A 20273-nucleotide genomic window follows, 5' to 3' on the forward strand; every position below is an offset into this window, starting at 1 on the left:
ATATGCATTGCCATACAAAACAAATAAAAATGCATGCATTGAAATCGTAACAGAGTCACATAGTTTATTTCCAAACAAATAAACTCTTGTCCAGTCCAAAAAGAAAAGAAAAAATAAATCAACATAAAACAAAATAATAGTAATTGGTAGGACTGTGTTCCCTCCTGACCAGGATATAAAAGAGCGGTTTTCCTCGTGTCCTGATAGGCTGTACCACCTGTGATCATGGGGAGGACACTACTGTACAATCAGAGGGTTCATATTTGCAAGCACTTACTGCACAGGTGTGCTGTCACATCAAAAACTCATAATCACTCAAAAAGACAAACCAGACCCCTTCCCTCCCCATTTGACGCTCATGCCTTCCAGAGCACAGACCCTCATTAGTACACCAGAGCTGCTCTCATTCAATCCACCTCAGTAGAAATATAGTACAATGAATTCTTTGGGCTTCACCAACATGGCTGACCAGCATCATTGGTGCGAAGGGTCAGCTGCGTTTCCGCTCGACACCACAGAGGGCCAGATCTACGTTAAATGAGTTATTTATGCGTCTGGTTTAATATCACTCTACGGGTTGCTGTCCGCATGTCTCTTTATATATATATATATATTTATATTTATATAATTTTTTACATTGGTTTTTCATCTATACACTCAGACAAGTTCCACAAGATATCACAAGTAGACAGGCCGTAATGTAGGGAAGCTAGTTCCCGACTCGCTAAAAAAATGTTCCGATAGGCAGCTGAAGATAGTTTCTTTTCTATAGATAAAATACCAACGTTACGGCACATTTGTATGGAAATTAATTAATCTCAGAATAAATTCAAAGTTTACTTACCTGACATTTGTGATTTATAAAAACATGTTTGTCCCAGTTGTATCACACATGCATGAAGCACAAGTGAGGGCCGATATTTACACTTTACAGCTATCATACCCATTAAAACAGTCTGTAAGCAGTTTATAAATGGCTCTGTTCCCTTCGATTATTCCCTGAACTCTGGTTTTGACACAGGTATGACAGCTGATTTCGCAGAGATGCTTGGCAGGTGAGCGCACCTGTTTAGAAAATGCCTGCGGGTCAGGAGAGATAAAGAGAGAGGGGCCAGGGATGGATATCCCTGCATTTACACGGGATCCAGACTTCTCAATACAGAAACAAAAATTCGCCTTCTTGAGGGAGCCAAGAGACTGAAGGAAGTACTTCTGTACCGGTGAGCACCGTCCCGTTCCAGCACAATCCCGTTCTCTCCAGGCTGAACACTGATGTAAGACACAGTGCTTACAAAGTATCAAATAAAAAAAAAGGACTAAATATTTAGAATACACAAGTATAATATATCAGCATGTCTGGGTGTTCAGGTAGAGGATTGGAAATCATCCCTTGAGTTCGTACTCTACTTGATCACAATATGATTGCGGCCCTTTAGTGGCTTATCGATAAAAAAAAAAAGCAGTAGTTTTCCATCAGATTCCTGAGCTCGCCCGGCCCAAGGCTCAACACAGTGGAGTAAACATCAGCCCGGAAATAAAGTCGAAGAAAAAAAAAATCATTTAAAAGCTGTCATTACAAAGAACAGATTTAATCAAACCATCGTCGAGTTCTTGGGGAAAACTGTCAATTTCAGGCTCCACTAACGCTTTAATATTAAGAAGGACATCCAATACAATTATTGTCTTGATTCTACCCGTTTTAAGGCTGCACTCCAGGGCAGCTAACAGGACAGTACCTTGTTACCGTTCAGTCTGAAGAGAATATAGTCATGGAAGGCAGAGGAAGTGCAAGTGGGCTGTCTGCTTTTCAATAACTCCAATGGTGGCCGAAACTGGATTTTGCTAAAGTAAAAAAAACAAACAAACAGCAAAGCAAAAAGAAAAAAAAAGAAGGATTTTACAGAGGTAAGACACTTCAGTCTATTGCACTCACAAGTTAGGCCTCCAATAGGATGGACGGGAAACTCACAAACAGCACTAAAACTGAGTCTCCCGCTAAGCACTGACAGGTTGAATATTATTGATCCCCCCCACAAATTTGACAGAAGCGTTTACTCGTCGTCGTAAGGCAGTTTGGTGGTCTGCAGAGAGCCCAGTTACACCTCTCTACCCCCCATCTTTAATACAGAGCAGCTAAAAACCACAAGAAAGAAAGAACACAAAAACCCAAAGACAAGTAAATGAAATCTAACAGCCCTCCGAGTAGTCAGTTCTAGTTAAGTGTAAAATGTGTACCGTATTCATTTCGTATTATGTAGTAAAATCTGTAGGATTTTTATTTCCATGTGATTTCAGTAATATAAATGTATTTCTTCAAACCCCGTTTTCCATTTTGTTCTGCTCTGAACATACAAACGGCCAGGCAGCCGATCGAAGCCAGCTGATTAGTGAGTACTGAAGATCACCATCAGTTTGCAAGTTCTCTGTGTATGAGCACGAGCAGTGACGGTACCGTCAGCAGGCGTAGTCCTCGTAGAAAAACCCTCACACAGCATCCTCGAATGTCTTTTTCAGTGAACATATACAAGGTTCCCGCTCTCCAACTCCCCGAAGTCACTTCGTTAAGACATTCTCATCTTCGACAAGTTTGTCCGAAATGATTCGCTCAGGTTTCCCTTTTTTTGTTTGTTTTACATGACAAAAAGATTTCGTTAGGAATGGCATTTCCAATCTTGAATGGAATTGCTGAGAAACTCATGCAGGGGTGTGCACAGTCACAGTAATGGTGAGAAGACGATTTTCATTTGAGGGTAACATAATGATGACACTAAAACTTGATATGAAACATATCAGTGAAGGAGGGAAGGTGTCGGGTGGGAGTGGGTACGGGGGGGGTCAGGTGGAGGCGGCCAGCTCAGAGCTTCTCTGCAGACGGGATCCAGATGTAAGGGCCTGACTGCTCCTCTATGATCAGCTTGATTTTATTATAGATCTCATCTAGTGAGTCACCCTGGACTATGGCTGTAGAGAGACAGAAAGAACACTTGTCACACTGCAGTACTCTTCACTCCTGTTAAACAGTAACAGAGGGCCTGTGCTTAGCTAAAAGTTTTCCTATCAATACAGTCGAGAGAAAAACAAACCTGTGAAAAACTCTCCGAACTCCTGTTCCAGCTTCATTGCCTTGTCAAAGACTTTATTGGCTTGCTCGTACGTCTGCCGCTTATTGAGTTCCCTGTTAAACACAAAGAAGTGCATGAGCACACACTACAGTTCAGAATCATGAGGAATAGTTATTAGTAAAGTGTGATGTATACAGTTAGGAAAATGAAATGAGGATAACTAACATTCAAAGCTTCCGCTTGGGAAGCGTTCTCACTTTGCTGGGAATTACTGAATTTATTAGGTATGGACTGATATTTAGGCCCAATCCCAATTTTACCTCTTACCCCTATGCCTCATTTTGTGCATTCACATGAAGGGGTGTCCCAATTCTCTTTAGCCTGAAGGCATAGGGCTAATAGGAAGGGCTAACAAGAGATTTTCCAGGACCACACTCGAAAACAAGGGGTAAGAAAATTTCCCAGAATAGCAGTCCCACAACATACTTTCACATCTGACACTGGAATATCCTGTCAGAAAGTCTAGAGGCTGGGAATGAGCTTTTTACAGTGTCTGCTATAATGTTAATGTTGTTTAGTGTGTTTACATAGATGAATATGGCCACAGTGTAAATGCACAATACAGATCGTATTGCCACAGTATAACGTTATGATAACATGATACCTGCCTTCAGTGATTTCCTCAAGATAGATTCGATCTTATATGAAGTAAGAGATCGCGATGACATATGATGACGTGTGCAGGTGCTGTAGTGGTGTCCCATTTCTTATGGGTAAAATTTGAAGCCCTTCCCCTTCACACTCGGTTTCAAGGGCCAAGGGGAAGGTGTAAACAGAATAGAATTGGCATTGGGCCTTAATATTTGTTTTATTTTAGAAGTCTGAAGACTTTTAATTTTATGAAATTTAATATAAAATATTTTATTTTATTAAGCTGATATTTTATTTCTGCGATGAATATTGCTACATGAATACAGTTTCAGAAGATGGTATGAATAGCTGTTTCTGATGGTGTTCTGAGGAGTCTAATTTATTCTGGTACAGAAATTGAATAATCACAATGCAAAAAAAAAGGTTTTCTTACTTCGTTTCGTCTTGTTTCTAGTACAAATATATATATATAAAAAATCTTAAGACCAAGTAAAAATGCTGTTTTCACAGTCAGAAGAAATAAGTGAAAATTTACTTTTTTCTTAAGGAAATATCTGCCAGTGGGGTAAGTAAAGTAATCTTGTTTTGTCTTTGAAATGTAGATATTTGGACTAGAAACAAGACAAAAATTCTAAGTAAAAAAAAAAATATATATATTTTTTTGCATCGGTCATGTAAATTCCATATAAATACTGTGATTAAATACAATTCACAGAAAGAAGGTCGCTGGTTCGAGCCTCGGCTGGGTCAGTTGGCGTTTCTGTGTGGAGTTTGCATGTTCTCCCCGTGTTCATGTGGGTTTCCTCCGGGTGCTCCGGTTTCCCCCACAGTCCAAAGACATGCGGTACATGTGAATTGGGTAGGCTAAATGAAGGGCGGAAGGGCATCCGCTGCGTAAAACATTTGCTGGATAAGTTGGTGGTTCATTCCGCTGTGGCGACCCCAGTTTAATAAAGGGACTAAGCCGAAAAGAAAATGTATGAATGAATGAATTAATACAATTCTGTAGCTCCTGGTTAACTATAATATACTCAACATTGCATATCTTTGGAATGTGACTACTGCGAATGCACACTTTGAGATATCGATGCTGAAACGATATATTGTGCAGCCCTAGTAACTTGGAGCATTTTGTTTATCTAGAAAAAGATAGTGGGACAGGATTTTCACGCTGTCTCCTAATGGTTTAATAAATCGAAATCTTCAACTTACATTAGGGCCTCCACAGATTTTGGCTTGATGAAAATGGCGATTGGATAGAGCTGTGCTTGCTGCAGTCGCTTTATGGCGTTTCCAGACACGTCCAGGATACAGTGTTTGCCCTACAACAGGATTAAAGAAACCCTTTCATCCTGTGTCACACTTTCACTGCTCACAGTAATTGCCACAGGGAAAATATTGAAGGATTAAACAGGAGTGCGGATCCCCTGGCATGTTTACACTGGGGAGTCACTGACCCTTTCAGCCACTGCCCGAACAGACAGGATGCTGGTCCCGTACAGATTCTCGTTGAACTGGCCGGCCTCGATAAATTTGTTGTCCTGAATGTCCTTCTCCATTTGCTCCCTTGAACCCACAAAGTGGTAGTCCTGGCCGTCCATCTCATTCTCTCGCCGAGGACGAGTTGTATCTAAAGAATCAGGAGTTTGTCTTTAATTCCACAAGTATTGGCAAAACACTGAAGGATTAAGTTGTTTTGTTTTATATTATACTTACGTGGAACGCAGGATCCAAACTTGTGGGGAAACTCTGAGATCAAGTCATCATTTACTCTGTCCTTCATCGGACCCAGGATAATCACAGGCCTTGTGTAATGGACTGTAAAGAAAGCCAAATCATTGTTGGGCAAAAACTTTCAGCCTTGAGAATTATTCTTTGGCTCTCGTTATGGAAAACAGGATTTGACTTTCTTTCCCTGTAGTGTGTACCAAGTACATAAAGATCTCTAGCCAGTTCAACCAGAGCTTTTATGAAAACTGAAGTGCAAACACAGACTATTCAGAAACTGTTCGTTAACAGAGACATCCATATTTGCATATCAACTATGACCTACTGCTTATTCAACATCTTGCACAAGTGCAATGCAAGACAGGTAACTTGACCTACACTTAACCCTAATAAATAAAGCCATCATGTAATGGTCAAGTCATTTAAAGAAATCTTAAACAGAGCAGGAAAAGCAGCCCGTTTAATTGTAAAGTTTAATTCAAATGGTCACACAAATCATTTCATTTCTTCTGAAACAAATGACCTTTTTAAAAATGACTAGGAACATTTTTTTATCTCACTTCAGTGATGTAAACTGCAGGTCAGCCACGCAAAAACAAGATCAGAACGGCACACGTAAACAGTGACTAATCCACCAAACAACTGCTGGAATGAGGAGTGTTGCATTGTGGGGAGTGTTAACTAGGGTTCAGAGTGAAACTGGTCAACTAAAAACATGACATGACCGTTTTTGCTTCATGAATAAAATGCTCATTAATATCAAATATTATACTCATTTCAGCTAGCTGCCAATGAAATATTTCAAACTTCAAAATTAAACACCTAAGGTAAAAAAGGCATATGTATACTTACTCTCCTGTCGAATTACTGGCTCATATGAGAGAATTGTGTCTTCCTGCCCCTCTGCATGAGGAAAAATGACAATTATCCAATTAAAACATGAAGGTTTTATTAATCACTATTTAATACAAAAACAATCCACTTAAATGATTACTGGAATGAACGTGCAGGTCACATGACAATATCCATGAATCAGGCTTTTTGTTCAAGCACTTAAAGTTAATGGCATGACACTGATCAAATGGAATGCTGCACCTCAGCGGACTACACTGGGCAGTGTTGCCAGATATACTGTAACTGACTTTTTCCAGCCCAAAAGCAGTCCAAAACCCACCCAAACACAAAATAACACCCAAAATATTAGATTAATATTTTATTTAAATTTATTTAAATCGAACACCAGCAGTCACAGAACCACAACATAACCAGATGAAATCGAAACAGTGCGCCCCCTCTCTCCCACACACTGCACTTGTTGTGTAGATTACACTACCTATTAGAGTATGTTTGACTTTTGAAATGGGGTATTTGTCCCATTTGGCATCCATGTTTGTTCTTGCTGTCAATTTCAGAAAAAAAAAAAAAAAGATAAATAAAATAAAAAAACAGGCACTGCGTGATGCACGTGCACATAAAGAGGAGTCAGATTTGTCCAGGGAGTCAAATTTTGACACACTGGTCACTACTAAGTGAATGGATTCGAAGCACACAGTTATGTTTTGTTGAAGAAGTTGCATATAAAATGTACATTTCAAAACTACTCAAATTGTCAACTCGCCTACGCCATTTAATACCCCCACAAACAAATTCGAAACCGCCCAATCTGGCAGCACTGACACTGGGACAGACTTAATGTAGTAAGTAATGAAAAGCTTAAGCTAATGGACATTTAGAGCCACTTACTGGAGCTGCTTTCACTGTCACTGGTGTTGGACGTCAAGCACTCTGTGAATGGAAGAAGGAGGAGGTTTAGTAATGCCACAATGCACACTTTCTCTCATTTCTAAGTTTAACGGTATATCAATCCCAGCTCAGGTTGAAACTATACACCCTCCCGTACCATCATGCCAAGAATAGAAAAGGCTTAGTCAAGACGAGGGGGGGGGGACAAACAGAAAGAACTTTTGGGCACTTAAATGGCTGCCGCTTTCTCAGAAAGGAAATGGTAGGATGAGGCAGCAATAGCAAATTAAGTATTTCCTTTTCCTACGGCCCCACTGATCTTAGATTCTGTGCTGAGCGTTTCCTATGACCTTGCCAGTGTTGGGTTCATCAGACAGTGATACTGCTCCTCATGCCAAAGTAAACAAGCCAGTGTTGGGTTCCTTACAGGAATCAAATATCCAACATCTCTTAGATACACTGACAACATGATAGTGCTGGGATACTTCAAACATTAAACATACTCAATTCTGCCCAGTACGAGCTGGCTGTGAAGACCTTTACTGGTCCTGAAAGTCTGCCACCCACTTTCTCTTTTATTGAAGGGATAGTTCACCCAAAGCTGAAATTTCTGTCATCGTTTACCCACCCTTCACTTGATTGTCATTCTTCTGTTGAACACAAAAGATGATGTTTTGAAAAAAGCTGGAAACATGAAACAATTGACTATCATAGTATTTGTTTTTCCAATTATGGACGTCAGAAGTTTCAGGGTTTTTTGCTTCTTTTGTGTTCAACAGAAAACAAAATAACTTGGAACCACTTAAGATTATACTACCTGACAAAAGACTTGTCGTCTATCCCAGTTGTAAGAGCAACAAATAATTCATCTTGACTTCTATTTGATCATTTGGAAGTGTCAGAAGGTAGATTTTTCTCATTAATTATTTGTCGAACAGCATTCCAATCATAACACATACTGCAGAAGACCTATTGGCACTCGCATGGACCCAAGATTCTCACAGAAATCAGCCAAGTTTGGTGAAGGAAAAATTATGGTTTGGGGTTACATTCAGTATGGGGGTGTTCGAGAGATCTGCAGAGTGAATGGCAACATCAACAGCCTGAGTTATCAAGACATTTGTGCTGCCCATTACATTACAAACCACAAGAGAGGGCAAATTCTTTAGCAGGATAGCGCTCCTCATACTTCAGCCTCCACAACAAAGTTCCTGAAAGCAAAGAAGGTCAAGGTGCTCCAGGATTGGCCAGCCCAGTCACCAGACATAAACATTATTGAGCATGTCTGGGGTAAGATGAAGGAGGATGTTTTGAAGATGAATCCAAAGAATCTTGATGAACTCTGGGAGTCCTGCAAGAACACTTTCTTTGCCATTCCTGATGACTTTATTAATAAGTTGTTTGAGTCATTGCAGAGATGTATGGATGCAGTCCTCCAAGCTTATGGGAGTCATACACAATATTAATTCTTTTCCCACTGCACCATGACTTTATATTCTAAACTGTACATTATTTCTGTTTAGTGACAAGACTCGTCTAAGTCAGCGCTTATTGTCCTAATTAAATAATTCAAAATCAAGGCATGATCATATTTTATTTTGGTAAAATAAGTGTAATCTACAGGCCTTTGCCTTTCTTATAAGCCACTTCTGATACCAAATGATCAACTAGAAGTCAAGTTATTATTTGTTGTTCCTAAAACATGGATAGGCAACAAGATGTTTGTCAGGTAGTGTATATTTTTGGGTTGAACAATCCCTTTAAGAACATTGGATTCAGGAGTTTAAAAAAGTCAAAATGAAATAAAAACTACGCCTTTGTAATCTTTCAAAATGCAACTACTAGTTTTTCTCTGTGTAATGACTTTCTTTTTCCATTGATATGAGGACATACAGAATTTGCTTTCGCTAGGTTTTCCAAGTTGAATTTGCACCACCATTAGGAAATTTGAAGTGATGCAAGCAGGCCGACGATGATGTCATTTAAATCACGGTATTCAACAATCTCAACAACTAAAGGACGGGACGCCATGATCAGGGCTGTTTTTGTTGTATGTCATGAGTTTTGTGATAAAGAAGATGGCATGTAGTTATGCGACTAGAAGAGCAAAGAGAAGGGCTGAAGGCGGATGCACATCGAACAAGAAGCTCGGCGCCTGTTAGAAATAGATCATCTAAATCACCAAACATGCAAAAGTTCACTTGAAGAATAAACAAAGTGGCTTGGTGAGTTTGTCACAAACAAGTATTTTGTCAAAAGATGCAAAATCTTCAAGCAAAGGATGAACTGATTATGGACGTTACATTATATTTGTTTCAAAATCATTGTTATTTTCACAGAAATGGGCAAAGACTTTAAAATGATACCTTGGAATTAGACAGAGTGATGGCGGCAGTATGCGTTTATTCATAGAAGACCCAGCAAGCATTTTTTGTTCTTAATAGATGTCTAATAGACGTCTAAACATAGTCATCTTGGCTAAAACAAGACTAAATTTGGGCTGTCAGTAAAAATCTAATAGACGTCTAAACAGTCACCTTGGCTAAAACAAGGCTAAACTTGGGCTGTCAGTAAAAATCTAATAGACGTCTAAGAATAGGTCAAAACTAGACTAGTCATCAATGAATGACTACACATATAAAGTCTGTCCAATCTGTTTATTTGATGACTAGTCTAGTTTTGGGCTATTCTTAGATGTCTATTAGATTTTTACTGACAGCCCAAGTTTAGCCTTGTTTTAGCCAAGCTAAGTTTAGATGTCTATTAGTTGTCTATTAAACAAACTTGTTTCCTGGGCAGTGCATTTCAATTTTAAAGACGTGGCACAGTGCAGTGTCAGTGAGCCCCTATAGAGATTAAATCTCCTACGACACCTGCAGTGCTACATATCATTGAGTCTGAGGAAAGTAAACAGTTTCACATTTCGCTGCGTTTCAAAAAGGTTTAGTGACCTGTGAATTGTGACCAACAGAATACAGATACGTCACAGTATTAATTAAAATAATGCAAACTTTATTGCAGTAAAGCTAAGTCATAAACAATTAGAGCATTACTTGAGTTGTTTTGTGGAAACACAAAGGAAGCAGGATGCATATTTACAATTCTGAGTATTACTCGAGTTGTTGTGTGAAAACATAATGACTGTTCAGTGTGCTCAGAAATGTTGTGACCGGAGCATTATATTGGCGTGGTCAATTTTGCTAATATTATAACAACTTTGAACCTTCTTGATGAATATAATCTACTCTTACATCAAGTCAACTGATCCTGATTACTTGAAAGTAAAATGTGGGGATAAAGGGGATATTCAGTGAGAAAGAGAAAATGTTTGTGTGGCACAGCCAGTTGAGTTAGCTCAGGGAACAGCTGCTTGACAAGAGGAACCACACACTTACTCAAACTCTTTGATCCATAAAAGTCATCGCTTAACCCTGGGAAGTCCTGAGCGTCCCGACAGGTGAAAGCAAGAACAAAGAGAGAGAGAGAGAGAGAGAGAGAGAGAGAGAGAGCAGAAAGGAAGAAGAAAGAGAGGTTAGTGAGAGGCTGGGAGAAGAGAAGTGTTGCACTCTCCAGGGATGAGGAAATACTAACATCACTTTGCTGTGCACTGAGAGATCTGGGTTGTCCATTTGTAATTTAAGTGTGGGGCTTTCCATGCACATTCATGAGAATCAAACTGCAAGTTTAAATGGCTTAAGGGAGCAGCTCTGACGCTGACAGATGTTCGAGCACAGCGTTTGAGTGTTAGTGCAGCCTCACACCTGCGAGAAGTGCCGAAATGCCCCTCCGAGCAAGACTAAGGCCAGAGAGGCTCTGATTGGCTCAGTTTTCACAAGGAAAGGTCAAAAGCCAACCGGAAGCCATCTCCAGGGTGAGTGACAGTGACAGGATGAAGCATGAAGGACAGCATCAGAGCCCCTCATCCCACGCTAATACTCACGTTCAGTCTCCACCAACTCCTGCACTATATTCTCCTTGCTCTTGTAAACGGGAACTTGCGCGATAGGTTTGAAGCTTTTTTTGCGCTTCACCTTGACTGGCTGCGTGGAGACGGGCCGAATGGTCAGGTAATGGGGATGAGGATGAAACAAACACAAAACAAAAGGGGTTTCAATGATATTCACAGCACGCATGCAAAAACAAAACCAAAGACGACGAGTGATCGCAAAAACAGTGGGGATAATGAACGTAAACGTGATTTGGATGCTTTCCTCTTTCAGAAAATAGCTTGTTTTAAAATTTTACTGTAAATGTAAAAAATGGAATATGAAATTGAACAATGACAGATGTGTGAAATATCTCGACTGCACAAAAAAAGTATTCAGACAGCAAAAAGGCAGGTGAAGTGTGTAATTACGTCAATGTTACAATATTTTCATAAATGACTTTACTGTCAATTTTGATCTATTAACAAAAAATCTTATTGACCACAAACCTTGGAGCAAGTGTTTGTGCATAATTTGTAGGTTTCTTTCATTCAAATTCAAAGCATCACACTTTTAGTTTGAGAATCCTAACTAATTGATTACACACTTCAATCTTAAAAGACTAGTTCACCCAAAAAAAGATACATTTTTGCTCATCATTTACTCACCCTTATGTCGTTCATCCTGCCAAACATCTCCTTTTGTGTTCCATGAAAAAACAAAAAGAAAATCATACAGGTTTGGAACAACATGAAAGCAAATAAATGACAACTGTCATTTTGGGTGAACTATTCCTTTAAGTTACAATGAAAAGAATGGGCATCTAAACACACTGGTTCTCAATCCTTGTTCGAGAGAGCCAATTCAGGTCACTCAGTACGTTTACATGGACGTCAATACTCAGATTTGAATAAGATTAAGACCATGCTCTGATTAAGGCTCTATTGTGTAAACAGATTGTTGATGAACTTAATCCGACTAAAGTCATAATCGTAGTAAATACAAATCGAATTAAGACATGTGGAGTATTCCTATTTTAATTGCATTATTGAAGTGCTCAATCGTCCTTTGAGTTAGGACGATTCTAAGGGCCCACACATTTTGGGGGCCCCCAGAGACATTATCAAGGACCCACGAGGCGACACCCAACCCCACGGCTCTTCAGTTTCGTCCACGACAACACCAAAACTACCCCCCCCCCCCCCCCATTCACTGTAGCTACACCCCCCAACCCCCCCCATGCTCTTCACTTTCGTTACCTCTCCCCTGCTCCTCTTCACTTTTTAGAGGGGCCAGTGGCGGCCAGCGGCGCCCGGAGAATACACGTTCGCTTGACGCAAGAATTATAAATCAACCTTAAAAGGACCTTAGCACCTGAATCTCCAAGGGCGGAGTGATCTCCTGGGGACTTCTCACGCTCTCCATCACTGAACACAACTTTTCAAATGCTGTCCAGGTAATGCATATGTTTTCTTTTCATTCGGCATCACATTCAATTACACAAACTCTCTCCCAGCAGTCCTTACTTCATACTCTCATCCAGTAGCTCAGAGTTTGTCACGGGGACATGACTGAAATGCTGCTGAATGAAAGTGAAACTTTAGATGAAGTCGAAAAATTAAAAATGAAACACCAGAAATTACATCCAACTCCAGAGGAAACTATGGTTAGAGTGGTGATGTAATGACAATCAATCTAAAGGAACATTCTAAAAGCAACTCGTATAAACACCTTAATCATATTATCCCCTTATTAGATTAAGATAAATCATTTGATTACTGATGTCCATGTAAACATAGTCACTGAGCACTCTAGGAGTTGGATTAGGTGTGTGGTGAGGAAAAGGGCCTCCAGGACCAGGATTGAGGAGTATTGATCTAGCCATCATAGCTGATTGTGATAGCGCAGTGCATGTTGGTAATCCTACGATTTTGTTTGTGTGTCACTATGAGAAATGAGATGCTCAGTAACAGGAGCCTGCAGGATACTGTGAGAAGCCACCATTCCCACACTCAGGGGAAGTGGGGGCAGCTCCCATGAGTCCTCCAACACGACGACTCACTCACCCGGTTGGACTCAATTCCATGCCGTCCTTGCGTGGGAATTTGACCCGTTTTTTTAAACCGTGCGCGCTTCTTTCTTTTCCACTCTGTGGATCGAAAAACAAAGATTGTGTGACTTGCAGACAACACACTCCATTACTACAAGTGAATTGTTGTAATTCTACCCGGGCTCGTTGGCAGGCTGTACCTTTTCTTGCTTGGTATGACCCCCAATTTGCTCACTTCCCATGGGGTGTTACAGCCGTGCCTGCCACCACTCATCATCCGAGGCCATTGATGACATGCCAGGATGTCCCCATAGGAGAAACTCAGACCCTGGCTGGGGAGGCAACTGTCCCTGGTCCTGTCATAGTCAAAAGAGCCCTGGGAAAACCAAACGAAAGAGTCTGTACAGAGAGCTAGAGGAGTGGATGTTCAGGTTTCATTGCAAAACATCTGTTGTGTTTGAGTAAAGGGTGGGTGTGGGTACACACATACAGAAACAACAGTACATCATTGGACATCTGTACCTTTATGTTGCTTACATTTGTTTAGCAGATGGTTTCTCACTAAAAGCAATCTACAGTACACTTATTGCCAAAGGTATAGCATCCATTTTATAGCATTTTCCATTATTCTAGAGTATAATTCACGTTATCATTCAAAAGTGTGTGATTAATACATTTTTTTTCATGTTTAAGGCTGCATTTATTTGACCAAACATACTGTACACATTAATATTTTGAAACTGTACTACTTTGATTAACAGAAAGTTCAAAAGAACAGCATTTAATTGACAGAGAAATATATTTTTGGTTGACCTAAAAATTTGAATCAGGGCCGATCAAGGAATTTTCTAACCAAGTATCAGCTTTATGAAGTTTGATTCTTTTTTTCTTATCAGATTTCGTCTGAAGAGAGTGCAATTTACAACAGGAGTGTAAGCAATTTATTTGGTGGCAGCAACAGAGCTATTTTAATATGACAGTATTTAAACTCCAGTTAATGGGGTATATGCACACAGACTTTTAATGTTCAGTCAGTCAGCCCTAGGGCTTCCTGTCAATTGTCTTTCCATTACAAAATTGCCACATTTAAAATCTGATTTCTTTAAAAATCAGTGATCTTCACTGCCTGTTACATATACAATATGAAGCGAGTCTCAGACCAGACAAGTACAACTGCATTAAATGCAATTTTCCCCCAAAATGTCTTTTAAAAATTGACAGTTTATTTTACCCCAGTATTTTTAAGGGAGTTTCTGCGCTCGCCTGCTGGTACTGACACTGCTACCGGTTACACTGTCTTTCATCTCGTTTTAGACCTGAACAACTAAATGAATGCTTAAGTCTATTTAACTGATTATATTTAACTACAATACAACATCAATGCTGTAAATTCAACCTTGTGAAGTCAAAAATAGTCACATTAAACTGTCACAGGAAGTTTATCATTGGCTGGAAAACACTACCTGTGTATATACTCCATTGCAATTAAATCTGGTGTATGCCAAGCATTTTAATATGATTATTGTTTTGATGATCATGCTCTTAATCCAATCTGTTTGATCTTATAAGTCAGGGTATTTAATGGTGATGTTCATGTTTAGCACATGTATTGAATCAGGACAAAGTTGAGAATCCTTCAACTTTATGCAAATGAAGAGTGACTTTCGCGATTGATATTCATTTTCCAAGCAGCCTCAAGGTTGGAATGCCCATTAGCAACTTCCATCACCACCCAGGGTGAAAAGCAGCTACAAAGTCACTGATGTCAATGAGGTTTTACCTTAAACTTCTGAACAGTATTGTGTATTAGGGCTGCACAATATATATCGTTTTAACATAGATATCGCAATGTGTGCATCTACAATAGTCACATCGCAAGATCTGTTGAGAAGGGATTATAGTTGACCAGGAACCACAGTTGATTGTGTATTTAAGGCCTGTGATTGTGTGCACATCTAAAGCATTTACGCACAAGAAGTTATAATGTTTTTAACTTTAAGAAAGATTAATTGCATTTAAATATATGTACACACACAATGAAAAATACACTGTCGTTTTACATTTGATTACTCAATTAGTGTACATGAATACTGCTACCATTCATTACGGTAAAATTAATTGAATATCGCAATGTCAGTTTTTTCCAATATCGTGCAACCCTGCTGTGTATATACTGCATTTATACACGTCATTGCTTGTAGGCTATGCAAAGAAAACATCTAAAACAGCAAACCTTTATACGCACCAATTAGCCACATACAATTGCACTTACTTTCAAACTTTTCCAAATCAAGTAGGTCTATTAATCATGTAAACCAACATTGCTACTAACATTAAGCAACATTTATATTACCGACCTATTTTTATATCATAGCTACATCCCTGCAGAGTCAGTCCCTCTAGATCAACTTTCTAAGCACTCAATGGCACAATAGTGATAAAGGATCCCAGAAACATCATGAGAGGGAAACCAGATGGCAGATGACATTGAGTACGGAAACACAGTCAGGCATTGTGTTCAAAGCCGAAGGTCTTTACCTTGTCAGACAGGTAATCCAAATGAAAGGAGGAAAACCAGTAGAGCAGGTCTTCCTGTTTCTCTACATACCTCTCTCTAGGACGCACTATTTAAAAGCCCACTGAACCAGACACACAGTTTCACAACTAAATCAAGACAACATCAGGCCTGCTTTAAAATGGAGCATTGCTGCACACAGTCAGCGCCGACTGACATGGCTGTACCAATCTGACACATGCATCTCATTGCTGAATTCATAGGAATGAGAAAACGCCTTAAGATCGCACACATAACAATAACATGTGCGGTCAGCTGACTCATGAACCTGCTGCTTCTGAATGCTCTTAAGCACAGCTCACTAGGTGCAAGCCACCGTCAGAACTAGGCCACACATTCATTAGGCAGATTATGTACTTAATACGCACATAGCTAGACTTACAACAAAATATGTAAAGTTAACACTACCGTCAAACACTCTCCCTAATTCTTTAGAAAGTATTAAAATGTCAACAGATTTTTACAATAGGAGATCTTGCTACTAAACCTGTCCATTTACGTAATTACCTATTCACTCTACACGTGCACACACAATTTTAGTCCTTTTACATTTAGCTTGATTTACTTTTTAATAATGGATGCAGATATGAGAAGTATCTTATATTGATACACTTTGCTTTTAAACACATTTTTCAACTGGTAATATTTTAGTTAGATTAATTTGAGTAAATGACCAAAATTGCTTCATTCTCTCATGTTTCATGGATGCCTGCTCCCAACAGTTAGATTCTGAACTTTTTTAGATGTTCATTTGGATTCATACAAAAGAATTTCAATTTTATCCACTGAGTGCTTAGTGAGGTCTCTGTCTCCTCATTCTTCTGTAAGATTCTTATGCTGCGACTTGCATATCTCTGAATGATCCAAATGACCTGGCAGATTACTGATTTTATGGTGCCATGCACAGGTTCAAAATAGCCAGTGTCAGAAGCAGCTAAACGTACCCCAAAACACTGTATTCTAGCATGGAGATCATGTTTATTCAGTAAGTCACAGGTAACAGGACATACAACTGTTGTACAAGGTGAGCTTGTATTTGACATTTCTCTTAGTTCTTAAATGTACCATTTGCATAAGGTTACGTTGTAATCAGGAATGCATTTTACTCTCACTGTGTTGTCCAGGAACACATAATACGATAAATCTTAAAATTCTTTATAAATACACTGTCAAGTCAAGTTGCTGTTAAAATATAAATATGCAAATACTTCAGTATCTATGACTGAATTGAAAAGAGATTGATAGTAGGGCTGCACCATATTGGAAAAATCTGACATAGTGATATTTTATTTATCTGCAATATATATTACGATAAGAATACAATTGGCAGATTACTTGAATAGCCCTATTTGGAATTAAACCATTAAATTAGATTGATTGAAATAATCTTGTAGCAGAGTGAATCAAATAAATGGCAAGCGTAAATAAATAAGATAGAGCAAAGATAAAAGTGAAGTAGTCAGATATTCAGGTATAGTAATGCAATACAATATTATCATGATATTTTGTCTCTGATAATGATAGATTATTATATCAGCAATATCACAAAAAAACTATGTACAATATATCATGATATTTGTAAATTAAGTAAAAAAATGCTGAAGTTATAAGATGTATTTATACTTGGCTACATCAATAATGTAATGTATCGCAGGTGGAATTATCACAAAAAACTCCACATAGCGATATTTTGTCCCACCCCTATTTTTGGATAATCAAATGCAATGTAAAATGTGAAATATCACAGTACATTCTTCATTGCTGATGAACTATAATCCCAACTCCACATTCCTGAGATGAGACTATTGTCAAAGCACACATTGGAATATTGATGCTAAAATTATATATTGTGCAGGCCTAATTGATAGAGTTCTGCCTGTCATATCTTAAGCAACACTTTCTAAACCCTAAGAAATGTATATTGCGAGATGACAATTCCAAAATTGTTGGTGTTAAAAGGTGGATTCATTCAACTGGCCACAAACCAACCAATAAAAACTAAACCAAAAAAACACTGTAAACCTTTATCAATACAAGATCTTGGCAAAATAATTGATGGAAATAACCTTGTGAAATTTCATAAGGATGTTGAAACAATAGCATACAAAATACACACCATAATCCTAACTATGCGTTCACACCAAAGGCGATGAGAGTGGCAAAGTAGCTGGAAGTCATTTATTGTCAATGGGAGCCGGTGGCGATAAGCAGCGAGGTGCGTTTTCGCTGATGTGGGCGTTAAGGAGAGTTGAAATCAAGTCAACTTTATAGTAATGAGCTATGATGCGGTTTGGCCACAAGCAATCAGAATGTACAAGTCCACCACTTGGATTCCAAGAACACAGTTTGTGAACTTAGGTGACCACAGTTGTTCCCAAGGGTTTTAATATTGCGGTCGCTGGATTTCCAGTTATTTACAATGTTTTCTTACAGGGACATAAATAAAAAAAAGTTACTGGCGAGTTACTGGTTTTTTTAAAGCACGAATATCATGCTAACTATAACGAACATAGAAAACAGTATTAGAGCTGAAATAGTACTGAGCTAAAAACACAGACATCGTTGTCGACAGGGCAGCCAGGGCGACTTTTGACACTCTCGTTGCCTTTGGTGTGAACAGTTTCAAAAGTTTGTCCAACAATATACAGCATGTACAGATTATTTAGGCTAGGCAGTCTGTAACAGCATAGCCGACCACAGCAGAGCAAGCACATCTCTTTTGTAATAGTTCAGTTTGTAAACATTGATATTATCCAGGCATTTTAAATTATCTTTGTACAACAAAAATTATTTCAGCTTATTTTCATCGCTTCAAGTACCACTACAGCTGAAATGCATGTAGAACACTTTTCAGTAAAACATGCAGTGCATTACTGGAATTTAATCCAAGAAAACCAATACACTGCTAAAAACATCACTTGATTACTTTATAACTATAAATGTACATCTTGCTTAAAATATATTTCCCTTGTATGTCTCAATCAATCATCTTCTGATGGAAAAAGCACTCTTTCACATATTGAGCCATTCTAAATATCAGCAAGACTGAATGAATGAATAAAAGTATGAAGATACCTGACATAGAGGGAGCGTTTCTCACTGGTGCGGAGCGAGCCGGAGCCAGAGCTCATGCTGCTGTTCATCATCTGCTCCCTCAAGTCGTGGATCTTGGACTCAAAACGGCTGTATTCTGGAAAGAGACAAGGCACACAATCCGTCAGCAACACCTATATTTACAGTGATATTCCGGGCTTTGCTCCAGGTTTTATGAGTGGAGGTGCTTGTGGAGCAGGGCAGAGAAGGAAAGCTCAGCAGCTTATTGAGAACTGATTAATGACCTGGAGAACAGATGGATATTAATCATGTATCTGCATGAGCTATACGCTAATATCTCCTGCCAGATAATTAATTATGCATAATTAATTAAGTAGAACATGCACTATTCAGTGTAATGGAATGAAAACCTCCAACAAATGTCGGACGGTAATCGTTTTTCATTGAGAACAAGGGTTTGGATTCAGGGAGCAGCACTGAAGCATGATGGCTGATTGTGCAGCGATCTTTACTTAAAGGTGCACACCTCTGCTGCACTGTGGTCTGGTAACACACAAGCTTAGCAACCGAATCACATGGACACACAAACACTGAATAACAAGGATAACATGTACTCGAGGAGAGACTTTTGTTTTCCTAAGCACTGGTATTTACCACTATAGATCATTCATAAGAATGACTTAAAGGGCACCTATTTTACACCTTTTTCAAGATTTAAGTCTTTTGTGTCTGCAGAATGTGTCTGTACAGTTTCAGCTCAAAACATTCATCAGATTATTGATTATACCTTTCAGAATATTGGATTTTCTGCTCTGAACACAATGTAGCTGTTTTTGTTGCTATGCTTTTAATGGTAGTTCTCCCCACCCACCGTTCCCACATGCCTGTCAGAGTGTGCCTCAATCTCTGCCTCGTCTGTGTCAGATAAACAGCACAGTGACAGATATGAAGGAAGCATGGTAATGTACAAAATAAACCTGATTTAATGTCCACAAACCGGGATTGAAGAGTCTTCTTTTATAACTGTACTGACGCGCGGCTGTGATGATAAAGTAAAGACGGTAAAATGGCTGTAATTCATTTTAAACATGCAGTGTTTTAAAACGTTTTAAACTTGTAGAACTCATTCTTGATCACATTGGATAATGATTGATGATCACAGAGAGCTGAACAGATCTTTTAATCTCAGTTGCTTTCGCACATACTGTCTTGTTATGGTTATACGCGTTACTATGGAGGCATGTTAATACGTGATTGTCAAACAAATCGGTGGGCGGGGGAACCACACTCTTACATTATGTTGCGGTGAGTCCCAAATGGGAGGGATTTGGATCCTATTTTTAACGTTTGGAAATTTAAAAAAAAAAAAGACACTTGTTGTCTTTATATCAACCCAATATGACTGTGGACACACTTTACCTACACACAGTTCTGTCCAAACAGCTTACAAAAGATGATTTTCATCATAGGTGTCCTTTAAGAAC

General features: G+C 39.0%; 1 protein-coding gene across 1 annotated transcript in view; it reads right to left on the reverse strand.

The window, feature by feature from the left end:
* Positions 1 to 38: 38 nt before the first annotated feature.
* Positions 39 to 20273, reverse strand: part of dlg3 (discs, large homolog 3 (Drosophila)) — a 108732-nt gene continuing 88497 nt past the window's right edge. The window contains 12 exon segments of the mRNA XM_056472798.1: positions 39 to 2961; positions 3084 to 3175; positions 4926 to 5035; positions 5171 to 5343; positions 5430 to 5531; positions 6294 to 6344; positions 10580 to 10625; positions 13177 to 13257; positions 13361 to 13444; positions 13447 to 13536; position 18744; positions 18811 to 18925. Coding sequence (XP_056328773.1) covers positions 2855 to 2961; positions 3084 to 3175; positions 4926 to 5035; positions 5171 to 5343; positions 5430 to 5531; positions 6294 to 6344; positions 10580 to 10625; positions 13177 to 13257; positions 13361 to 13444; positions 13447 to 13536; position 18744; positions 18811 to 18925 — 1052 coding nt within the window. The 3' untranslated portion in view covers positions 39 to 2854.

The sequence above is a fragment of the Danio aesculapii genome, chromosome 14 (assembly GCF_903798145.1).
Source record: "Danio aesculapii chromosome 14, fDanAes4.1, whole genome shotgun sequence".
NCBI classification, from domain to species: Eukaryota; Metazoa; Chordata; class Actinopteri; order Cypriniformes; family Danionidae; genus Danio; species Danio aesculapii.